Source organism: Sinohyriopsis cumingii, chromosome 3 (genome assembly GCF_028554795.1).
Source record: "Sinohyriopsis cumingii isolate HCF-2022 chromosome 3, ASM2855479v2, whole genome shotgun sequence".
In the NCBI taxonomy this organism is placed as follows: Eukaryota; Metazoa; Mollusca; class Bivalvia; order Unionida; family Unionidae; genus Sinohyriopsis; species Sinohyriopsis cumingii.
In genome coordinates, this window is record NC_142963.1 from 79,373,312 (window position 1) to 79,386,133 (window position 12,822).

Consider the following 12,822-nt stretch of genomic DNA (forward strand, 5'->3'; position numbering starts at 1 on the left):
AAATTAAAGTAAATTGGTAATTATAATTTGTATAGATCATCAGTGTATGAAAAATTAAAGTAAATTGGTAATTATAATTTGTATAGATCATCAGTGTATGAAAACTTAAAGTATAAAGAAACTGCACAGAATTCAACATAGCATTTAAATAAATGGTTTGCCATCACTGCCTTCAAGTTAGGAAATTATACAATGTACAAAACCTACCCATCTCTTTCATTAAAATTTGTCTCCGAGAAATATGGATTGATTGCTTTTCCTGGTGAAAATCGTCCTGTAGAACCATGCTGACTTTCCAGTTCCCATATTTCTTCAAAATTTTGTTTTGGGTTTGGTTTTCCATCATCACTGTTAATAATGTAATTTTAAAAAATCAAATATTTATTTGGAAAACAGAAATATCTGAACCACTAAAGTGTTATGAAATGCAAGCTAATACAGGGACTTGTTATATATCACACAACACTTATTATACAACATGTAGGGTGTTTATCAAATATGATAAGCCATTGGCTAAATTAATCTGTATAATATATTGGGGACATTATTAACTTAATTCATAAAACAAATCCGAAAGTGCTCCTGGAACACAGATGTCCTACCAAAGTTCCTGAAAACAGAATACAGTTGTTTTTTCCTGCTATGATCAATTAATGATTGATGAGATGATGAACACAGTAGCTTATAATTCTATACATTGCACTGAATGTGAACATATTTTGGTGTTACACAAAAGAAATACCTAACTAAAAACAAAATAGTCCATCTGTGCAGCCTTCAAGATGGGACATCAAAAGTATCAAAAGATACACAGCTAGTATTGATACAGAAGAAAACCAAGGATCAACCAATTATTATGAATGGCTGTTAAATTATGGAGTCTGATACAAAAGTGTGACAGATGGAAAGATGGAAATTAAAATTCTATATTCCTGCCACTTACAAAAAGGCTTGGAAAAAAAACACCCTTGTACCACACTTACCTTTCATTGTCTGACAATCTCACGAAGCACACTGCAGCAATGCCACCAATTCCTATCACTACAGCAAGGCAAATTAAGGCTATTTCTGCTGATCCCATTGTAGAGGCAGTGTGAGGTATATTCCATGGCACTACTTGTACAGATTTTACCTTCATCCGTTTAAAGAAGTCATCCAGGGCTCCACCATACTTGTTCAACAGCCTTTTCAAACATAGAAATCATTCCAGTTACAATCATCTCTCACTGTAATAACTGGGTCATAGGAGTAATATAATGTTCTACATTACATAAAAGTTGAACTTGTTGCCATTTTTCAATGAAAATTATTTTTCAGTCTCACCATCCAAAATAATAAACAACTGGATGACTTTGGAATTTTCTGCATTAGCTTTAAATCTCAGCAGGTTAAAAAAATATAATGAGATGTAATTGTTTGTAAGAAATCCAGCTAAGATAAGTAGTTCTACTTTCATTTCTTTGGTACACAACACTGTTTCCACAAAACATTGCTTCAGACAAAATTAGAGCCAAAACCTTATCCTGAACAAAGAATATATTGTAAAAATGGAGGAATCTGATTTGAAGAAAGTCTATCCTAATAATTGTATTATAAACAATGTTTCATCAAAATTATGTAAGGTACTAATACATAGCAAAAGCTGGTCATTGCATGTGAGCAGCTCTGATTTTTTCAAATGCTTTGACCAGCTGTTGGAAATGACAGTCACATATAGTCACTGTCAAAGAATCAGACATATTCCACATACTACTGATGTAGGATGATGAGATTGTTTCTATTTTGTCCACAAAAATTAATACTTTTCACAGAGTCTCTTATTATTTTACAGACTAAAATCTCAAAATTTATTTCTGGATCAATTGTTAAATCTGAATTTGTGTTTATATTCAAATATTTGTTCAATTATGTATGGGGTAAATAATCTACAAAAAATTCTCTTAAATTCATTGGGCACCAATTTTTCATGCATTTCAATGGTTGCCATAAATTATTAATTTTAAAATTGACTAAAGTTTCAACTTACAAAGAACTGAGGAAATAATGTGAAGAATCCATGAATTTGAGCATTTCTTCCATGGAAAGCCAAGCCTGTATATTTTCATACAAATGGGGGACAAGCTTACTATCAATGACTGAGTGAGTGATTGCATTTGATAGAAAATCAACATATGAAATATTATATAATGCCAAGTAAAGTCACTTGTCATGTGACAAACCATAATCATGAATCCAACCTGGTCTGGGCAGGTTTCAATCCTGTATTCTTTTCATTGCATGTCTGGCATGTTAACCACTAAGCCACTACAGCTCTATGGTGATAAGGGGTCATAACTCTTGCAAATGATGCTTTGGAATGCTGGAAATTCAACTCATTCATGCTTTGCAATGGGTGTCAATTTGCTTGACAGGACTTTTAACAGGGAACATTGAAAGCAAAGTTTGGATAATGGGAATTCAGGGGCCATAACTCTTGCAAATGATGCTGAGGAATGCTGGAAATTCAACTCATTCATGATCTCATCATCAGTACAAAGCTGCATAAGAAACCTGGTTTAAAACCAACATTCCTTCATACAGTCATGCTGTGGAGATCTTACTTAGGAAGACATAATCAGGGGCAATAATTTCAATGATGATCTCAAATGCTGGAAATCCAACTGCTTGAAGGTCCCATCAGTATAAAACTGTATGAAAGATTTGGCTCAAATCAACCATCCTTGGTAAAGTTGCAAAAATCAAAGCCAAGACAACAATCAAAGGGCCTACTCCTTTAAATGAGGTCTGAAAATGTAGCCCAATGAAGGTCTCATCAACCAAAAACTGCATGCCAAATGTAGTTAATATAAAACAATCCTTGGCAAAGTAATGCTACAGAAACTAAAGTCAGGAGGATGAACAATTAGGGGGCATAACTCCTGTAAATGTCATGTAACTCCAGCTTCATGCCAAATTTGTCTGAAATTCAAGAAGACATTATAAAGCTATGTTGCAAAAAACCAAAGTCAACAGGACAGTCAATTACAGGGCCATAACTCTGGTCACAATGTCATGAAGCTCTGGAAATGATATTCATTCAAGCTGCATGCTAAACTTTTTTGAAATTCAAGTATCTCTGGCCAAGTTAAGCTGTGAAAAAATAAAATAAGGAGGATGATAGACTATAGGGCAAAACTCATAAATGTCATGAAACACTTGAAATCAAATTCTCCCAAGATTCCATCAAATTAAATCTGTAAGCCAAATTTGGTCAAAATCCAATCATTTAAAAAAAGTAAAGTTAAGCTGCAGAAAACAAAGTCAGGAGAAGGGGTAATCAGGGGGTCTAACTCCTGTAAATGGTCTCGTAAAATGCTGAAAATTGAATTTATTTCAAGGTCTCATTAATATAAACCTGCATGACATATTTGGTTAAAATCCAATAATCTTTGGTAAAGTTCAACTGTGTAAATGAAAGTTAAGGTGGTCAGGCAATCAGGGGGCATACCTCTTTGAAATGACAACATGGCAGACTGAAGCTCAAATTCTCTTGATGTCTGATCAATATATATCTGGATGTCAAATTTTGTTAAATCCAGAAATTACCAGTTAAGATGTCATGAGGAAAAAGAAACTGTTGATGGACTGATGTATGCAATTAGTAAATTACAGTCAACAATGTTAAGCAGGACTCTGATAATTACCATGGGAGAATCATGGGAGAACTATGCAACCAATATAAATATCAAGATTTGTAAACCAAGAAAATTGATGCCAAAAAAATTAAATGATTCCAAAGTATTGCCCTTCAAAAGGAAATATTTGTGTAGAGAAATTACCTCTGAAGGTCATCTCTTGACAAAATCTCCCCATTGGTTTTATTTGTGGCATGAATAAATACATCGGATCTACAAAATAAAAAACAAAATAGAACATATATCTTTCAATGAATTTTAAAGAAAATTTTTAATACAAAAAATCGTATCTTGCTTGATAATGAAATATAGGTCTTGTTTTAAGAAATTATTTTCAGGTGTTCCAGCCATGATTTTCAAAATTCTCATAAATATATGCAGAAAAATATAGGGATTTATGAAAAAAGTATAGAGATGGTGGCATGCTAACATTTCTATTTGTATTCAACATTTATTAAGTGAACACACAAATTAGCTAATATTAATAACATAACATACTGAAAGAATAATTTAAACAAATATAATCCATTACTGCCTCAATATACAATTGCATAAAAGTCCAGTGAAACTGCTAATGACATGGACCTGTATTTCATTAAATTTTAAAAGAGAATTAAAAATTTTCACTTTTAAGGGACAGACTTGTTACCTGATTTTCTTTAAGCTTTTTAGTGCATACTTGTGTTATGTGATGATTCTTTCCCAACCTGACTGTATCTATGTATCATATACACTTGCTAACATGTCCAGTCCAACTGTGAAAACCCAGATCTGTCATTGCATAATGCACTGGCAACCTGGGTCAATGCAGTTGTTTAGGAGTAATTAGTAAAATGAACATAGACCCTGATCTACTGTTGCATAATGCACCAGCAGATGAAGAACTATGTTTTCTGAAGTTGGATTAATATTATAAGCGAGTTAATATACTAATTACAACAGTTAAGCAAGCGTCTTAAATGGTATGAGTCCATCTAATAATATGGCTTAATAACTCCATTTTATAGCCTAGATAACTTTACAGCCTAGATAACTTTAATGCCTAGATAACTTTATAGCTTAGAAAACTTTAAAGTCTAGATAACTTTAAAGTAAAGAGATGATATTAGGTAATTAAAAACCTAAGAAGATACTCTAGTTATGAGTTACTCAGTCTCACCATCATGCATCATAGGCATTTGGATCACTTCAGGCTTTTCTGCATTGACTTTAAATTTCTGCTGACCGAAACATATTTTTTCGAAAGTTTTCAAAAGATCAAAGATTATTAGACAAGAAAACCAGCTAAGACAAACAGCTACAACTTTGGTGTCTCTGGTGCACTACACTGTTGTCACAAATATTGGTATATCAAACTTTGAGGCACAATTTTACCTCAAATAGAATATTTTACAGATGTCAGCGTTTAATTCCAAGCAAGTGTTCTTCACATAACTATAAGCAATGTTTTGCGAAAATGATATAGTGTGCCAAAGACAATGAAGTAATCACTATTCAGCTTGGCTGTTTTTCTTGTCTGAGCAGATCTTGATTTCTTCAAATACTTTAACCATATGTTGTTATACACCGAGATATAAAGCCACTGCCATAACAAGCTGTGTCACAGAAAACAAGATTTATGACTCCCAAACCCCCAATATGGTCATGTTAAAAAATTCCATGATTTTCAGGAATCTTAACACTAAAGTGCTTTTAACAACAAAATTCCCCCAATATTTCTTTATCACAACTCAATATGCCTGTAATCTGTAGTATGTATGAAAAGTAGACAGTCCTGCTCAAAGCTTAACTTAACCTGTCCTTGGGCATACAACTGAGCAATTAAACAGTAAGGTGGTCAGAGATAAACAATCACCTTTCATAGGTTACTTAATTGGCTCACAATAACAAGGTGATGTGTTGTGTCAAATTCTGATATGGGAGAGTCCATTTAATTAATTAAAGTAGGAAATACACAAAGTAAAACAACCCAATTTGTCTGAAGTTAAGTACATCAATCAAAAAGATGGTGCTGAGGAACAGATATTGTTACACATCACTGAATTGAATGAGACTGTTGAAGACAGCTTTAATAAAGTTTGTGATTAGTGGCAACATTTCTTTGAAGTCAAATTTTTACTCCAGATGTAAAATGCAAAAGACGGTTATTTCATTTGTTGGAATAGTGTTCAAGTGTGATTCATATTTGAAGAGTGCAATTCAGGAAGCAATATGGTATCAGCAAAGCCCAGCAAAAATAAATTTCAAAACTCCAGAATGGTGACATTTTGTCTAGCATGGCAGCAAGGGGGAAAATTTCATTCTTGCACATACAGCAAAGGTCTTATTGATATCAGTCATTTCAAAGTATATGATGTTTGTTGAAACAGGATCACCTCCTGTATTCAGCACCACATTGCTTACATCTCCTCATTGCTTACATATATAGACAGCCTTGACACAGTGAGAGATCTGTTCATCCTGATGGACAGAGATAAAGAGAGAGAGAGGTCTAAATATCACCACTTTGCTATAAATGTGGTATCAACAGTGTGGCAATAAAAGTTATATTAACAGTGTGGCAATAAAAATGGTATCAACAGTGTGGCAATAGAATTGGTATCAAAAGTGTGGTAATAAAAGTAGTATCAACAGTGTGACAATTAAAGTGGTATCAACAGTGTGACAATAAAAGTGGTATCAACAGTGTGGTAATAAATGTGGTATCAACAGTGTGACAATAAAAGTGGTATCAACAGTGTGACAATTAAAGTGGTATCAACAGTGTGGTAATAAAAGTGGTATCAACAGTGTGACAATAAAAGTGGTATCAACAGTGTGGTAATAAAACTGGTATCAACAGTGTGGTAATAAAAGTGGTATCAACATTGTGGCAATTAAAGTGGTATCAACAGTGTGGTAATAAAAGTGGTATCAACAGTGTGACAATAAAAGTGAGTGCTAAGGTGAACATTAATGACACTTGCATTACCACCTTCAAAGCCACTTCAGAACTATTGAGACACTGCATTATCCCCTTCAAAGCCACTTCAGAGCTATTGACACACTGCATTACCCCCTTCAAAGCCACTTCTGAACTACTGAGACACTGCATTGACCCCTTTAAAGCCACTTCTGAACTATTGAGACACTGCATTACCCCCTTCAAAGCCACTTCTGAACTACTGAGACACTGCATTACCCCCTTCAAAGCCACTTCTGAACTACTGAGACACTGCACTGACCCCTTCAAAGCCACTTCTGAACTACTGAGACACTGCATTACCCCCTTCAAAGCCACTTCTGAACTACTGAGACACTGCACCAAATTAAGCATATTTTTGCCATCCAAATGGATTTTGAAGATGGAAACTTGATGTATGTTTTTATTTAATGCCAGTATGGTTGTGATGATGTTTGCACATGTGTATGTGTATGACGCAGACATTTGTCTACCAATTATTTCTTTGTTTGTAAGTGTAATAAATGCTTTAATAAAACAGAAAAGTTGAATTTTTTTTTTAGATTTGAATTTCCAATAATTTTCTATTACAAAGATGGTTTATTCTCTATTGGACAACATCCCTTTTTTAGTGTCCTGCCCACTGATCCCCCCTTTGGACCTCAGAACACACTTTTTGAAGTTCAGAAACCATCAACACTGTCTGGGAATATGGCAGGTGCACACTGCCATAAAGCCTGAAGTATTCTACATCCCTGAGATACAGGATGGTGAGACTGTCATTGCAAACCTTTGACAGGCATAAAATCTTGTTCAAGACATGATATTTATAAAATATTTTCAATAATAATATTTTGTAATTAAGCTAACTGCTAATGTTTGGTTTAGTGAAATAGCTAAATACTACTGAATTTACAAAAGTTCGATCATGGCACAATACTGGTAATTAACTATTTTTGCATGTGTACAGATTTCAGTGGATTTCTCACTGGCTTTAAACAATGAATTTAAATAAACAATAAACAATAATTCTTCTTTGCTAACAACAGACCACATCCCAAGTCTGTTAAATTTAATATAAATGAAAACATAATCTTGTTCAAAATCAGCAAATTTATACCCACAAAAATTCAGTGAATTACCACATATATTCAAATATAATTGGATAAAGCACCTGTGTTGATGCAGTTTGTTAGGATTTACATAATCTGATCTGCTGGCACATTATGCAATGACAGATCATAGTTTATGTTGCCTTCAACTGGACCGGACTTGTAGGCAAGTATCTAAGGTACAATACAAAACAGTTGTATATAATTTTATTATTTAACTTACTTGTCTAGATCCAGCAATTCTACACCTCCATTCACCTCTTTATGGTATTCTATGCTTTCAATGAACATGCTGACACCGAGGATTTCACTCATGTTTCTGTCAAATTTAGGAAAAAAAGATCTTGTAAAAATGAATTACTGAAGCGTTTAGATCATGCGAAAAGCTCAGCAGAAACCATGATAGTTTGTACAGCAAGTGTGGAGATTATTCCATTTCAGGGATTAGTAGTTTATGTGAATAAACTTGACATATTATGGGGAGATTCTGCAGGGACTTGCACACCACTCCTGAGTGTTTAAAACTTTATTTGTTCAAATTTTTTATTTGATACAGAGTGTCAGGAGCAAAAGAATCAATTAATTTATAGAAATGTTTCATGCAACAATATAAAGATGTCAAATTACATATATTCACAGATCGTCTAGTGGAATCCTGTATTGTGGATAAAAATATTTAAAGCTTTTTATATGTAAAAGAAATTTACCTGTAATCATCAGATGAAAGCTGAGTGAAATCTAATATAAAACATATTTATCCATGTTATCAATTAATAATAATCATAATAATAACAATAACAATAATAATAATAATAATAGTAAAAATAAAATAATTTTAGATTTTCTGATGGTGACTTAATTTCATTACTCTATCCCAGTAATATCATGAAAGCAGATTGCCTTCTACATGAGGTTAACTAATTTCAATGTATTTTATGCATACTATTAAAATTAAATAATGAAATGGAATCCATGACATGGACTACATTATACTGAGGAGCATTATAATGAGGAAGTAATGTCACTACAAATAAAAAGTAACCTTATTATGTACTAATAAGTAGAATAATCTGGCATGGCACAATACACAAATAACTAGGCCAAACAGAGTTATAGACCCTGATCTGCTGGTAAATGAGTCACTGTTGTCCCATTTTGACTGTACATGTGCCAATTGTGTCATTTATATTCTCACCTGACAAGGATGTCTTGGGATTTGTTGAATTCTAATTTATTCATGTCAGCCACTAATATCAGCCGATCTGACTCTGGTACAACCAGGATCTAAAAATAAAACATATCACCAAGTAACTTGCATATAAATATGAAATAGACATGCATGTCTATACATATGCACAGACCAGACATCAATCTTTTTCTATATCAACCTATCCATCAATCTAGCAAAATTAAAATAGCATACCACTGTAAATATTATACTAAACATTATATACAACAAAACAGACATATCTGCCTAGTTATAAACACAAAACAGACATATCTACCTATCTCAACACTATATTTATTTACCTAAATATTTGTCTCTTAATTTGTCTTCTGATGTAAGAATGCTATAAAATAGGTGAAAGAACATTTTACTACTTTCTAAAGCTCAAAATAATCTATCATTTGTTGTAGTGAAGATACTGCTAAGATTATTTGGAATTTATTTCATTTATGCAATGTCAGCATCATTTCATACTGTCAAAAATGTACTTTTCCTATCATACACTATATGATAGCCCTGGAGGGTGGGTGGAGTGGAGTGTCTATCACTGAAATCAAGTTTTCTCAAATAAGATTTTTCTAAAAATTTATAAAATAGGAATGCAGTTCATCATCTACTTAAGTGAGGTAATTATGGTCAGATAACTGGCATCATTTCCATTCAAATCATCAGACTTCAATTTGGAAAGTCATGAAGTTGGTAATAATGTACTAGTCATCTTATTAAATTGCCAGCAAGAAAGAGAAAAATAAAAGGTAGGATAAAAAGAAATTTAGAGGAATAATAATTACAGTAATGTTAGCATCCGAACTGAGTCCACGTCCATCTTGATCTGTTACATAAAGATGTAGCATGAACTTCATTTTATTGGTACTAGAAATATCTGTTAATGTAATTATCTGTCCAGTGATGGGATCAATATGGAATGTTTCTTCTTCTTTTCCATTGATGTTGAATCTTAAATCTGTATCACCATCCATGTCTTCTGCCTGTGAAATTATATATATATATATATATATATATATATATATATATATATATATATATATATATATATATGCATATAACATCAATTGAGTAACATCATTTAATGGCGTTGTGTGCTTAGGAGTGAGGGAATATGGCCTCATGTGTGCAGGCTAGGCAATGGGTGCCACTTACAAGTGGACCTGGGTTTGAATCTCTGTAGAGTATGAATTAAAAATCCTCTTACCTGTATGATAGTATTATTTGTATTGAAATATTATTCTGCCTACTATTATCAAGCATTCTTCTATAGAATCCAGTGACAGCAGTTTCCATTCTGTCTGGTGTATATTTATATATGCACAAACATACATACATACATACATACACATAGGGACATATAAAATAATTATTTGCAGCCGACTTTAAAGGGCAATTTTACACATCACTCAGATATTTTTGTTCATGCAAATTCTTGTTTATCCAAACATACTCTTGTCCCTTGATGAGTTTGAATGAAGTTATAGTTACCCAAGCTAAAAATATACTTCCATCTGAAATACTGTGAATTTATTTGCTGCCATTTCACTATTCCCATGGGGCACTTATCCTTCATGTGGTACTCATTCTTGTAAGGAGTTATTTTCTGTGGGGTATTACTTTTCATAAGGTGTTATATTTTTTTAATTAAGAGTTATATTTTTGGGGTACTGATATTCATAAGTTGCTATTTTTTGGTGGTGTACTAATATTCATGAGATGTTAAATTTTGTGGGGTATTAATTTTCATGGATTTCATGATTGCTCCAAAACACAAATTTAAAGACCAAATCCACACATATTTGTCCATGATGAAAATAGGACCCCATTCCCTGATAAATATTTGTCTTTGAAAATAATAATACCCAATTCTGCAATTCACAGATGTAAGTACCAATGACCATGTAATTTTTTGCAAAACTATGTAAACTTATATGTACAAAAATAAATGAATTTGTTTTTATGGGCATCAATTTATGTGGTTTTGCAAAATTAATTACAATTTTGATGATGCAATACACATACCTGTGGATCTGCCACAGATTGGGTAGTGGATCCTATTCTTTTGGCAGAGGGATCTTTCTATGTTTGATCTTTAAAGCCATTTGAATGGGAAGTGGAATCTACTGTCTTGACAGATCAGTTATTGTTTGATCCTTAAAGCCTCTGAAGGGGAAGGGGATTCTACTGTCTTGACAGATAAGTTATTGTTTGATCCTTAAAGCCTCTGAAGGGGAAGTGGATTCTACTGTCTTGACAGATAAGTTATTGTTTGATCCTTAAAGCCTTTGAAGGGGAAGTGGATTCTACTTTCTTGACAAAAAAGTTATTGTTTGATCCTTAAAGCCTTTGAAGGGGAAGTGGGTTCTACTGTCTTGACAAAAAAGTTATTGTTTGATCCTTAAAGCCTCTGAAGGGGAACTGGATTCTACTGTCTTGACAGATAAGTTATTGTCTGATCCTTAAAGCCTTTGAAGGGGAACTGGATTCTACTTTCTTGACAAAAAAGTTATTGTTTGATCCTTAAAGCCTCTGAAGGGGATGTGGATTCTACTGTCTTGATAGATAAATTATTGCTTGATCTTTAAGTCAAAGGACCTGCCTCCTTGTCTTGATAAATGGATCACTTTTTGATCTTCAGATCAGTGGACCTGTCTCTGATGGGAAAGTGGGTCTCCTATTGTCTTGACAAATCAACCCTTATTACTTTCATATTTAAACTGGTGATCTGTAAGAAAGAAACTACATCCACAAAAAGTAAAGTGATGGTGAATTAATAATGACCTTTATTACCATGGTAATTAATTCTCAGTCAGAAATTTTTTAAAATTATCTTCAAGGACTATTTTGCATAAATTTCAAAATACTTACATTGACTTTTCCCACAATATAATTTGCCTTTGTATTCTTGAAGACATGAAAGAAAAGAGAGTCCCTCTGGATTGTGGGAGGGTTATCATTTACATTGGTGATGATAACAAGCAATTTTATGATTCTTGCTTGATCTGAAGAAAAAAAAAAGAAAATGAAGAATAAAAAGTAGCCAAAAGAAAGTTCATTCCAGAAGACTGATATATACATGTATCCCTAATTATAACACCATTCAGGTGATCCATAAAAATTAGGTACGTTATATTTAAGATCACATAATACTGATATTAAGACATACCTATTATGAGAAAGGCAGTCTAATAATGGGATATACTGCAACTGCACAATAAGAAAGGGGCATTTGTAACTGAAAATGGATTTGTTTTAAAGGAAAAAGATCTGCTCTACCACCACCACAAGACAGTTAATGTAATTCTATGGCAATCAAACTTAACAGAAGAAACAATCTTCTAATGAAGTGAACATTTTTGTAAAAGTGTGATTTACAAAATCCCTAAATTCTAAGGACACAGAGCAATGTTCTATGGTTAGGATGTCAGAAATATATTTCCAGCATAGATGGTCAAAACATGACTGAATTTGGGTTCTTGTGATTTGAAACAGATTTCCAAGATCGCTGAATTATATTTTGTAAAAAGGTACAAATATTCAGTTACATGTTTGTAAGAGATGTTGGAAAATGTGAAATAAAATGTGTCATTTTTTATGTTGATAGCAATGTGAAGACAAGATACTTGTTAATTTGAAACTTGTCTACAAATGACATGCAAGAGATCACTCAAACTTGTCCATTATGGATAACTGTAGTTTACATAAAGGTTTAGAAAGAATGAATCATTTAATGGTAAAGCAAGTAAGAATGCTAGCAACTAAATCAATGTAAATCAAATGTTATCCTGTGACCATGGAAATTTTGCTGGTCACTAGAATCCTAAAAGGTCATGGAATCCTTTAAGACATCTAAATATA

General features: G+C 32.9%; 1 protein-coding gene across 1 annotated transcript in view; it reads right to left on the reverse strand.

Annotated features, from left to right (window-relative positions):
* LOC149803173 (protocadherin Fat 4-like) overlaps positions 1–12,822 on the reverse strand; it is a 208,618-nt gene that overhangs the window by 1,265 nt on the left and 194,531 nt on the right. The window contains exons 48-54 of the mRNA XM_089953895.1: positions 11,833–11,966; positions 9,747–9,944; positions 8,923–9,011; positions 7,951–8,046; positions 3,819–3,887; positions 984–1,184; positions 208–348 (exon numbers count right to left, since the gene is read on the reverse strand). Coding sequence (XP_089810021.1) covers positions 208–348; positions 984–1,184; positions 3,819–3,887; positions 7,951–8,046; positions 8,923–9,011; positions 9,747–9,944; positions 11,833–11,966 — 928 coding nt within the window. The remainder of the gene's footprint in view (positions 1–207; positions 349–983; positions 1,185–3,818; positions 3,888–7,950; positions 8,047–8,922; positions 9,012–9,746; positions 9,945–11,832; positions 11,967–12,822) is intronic.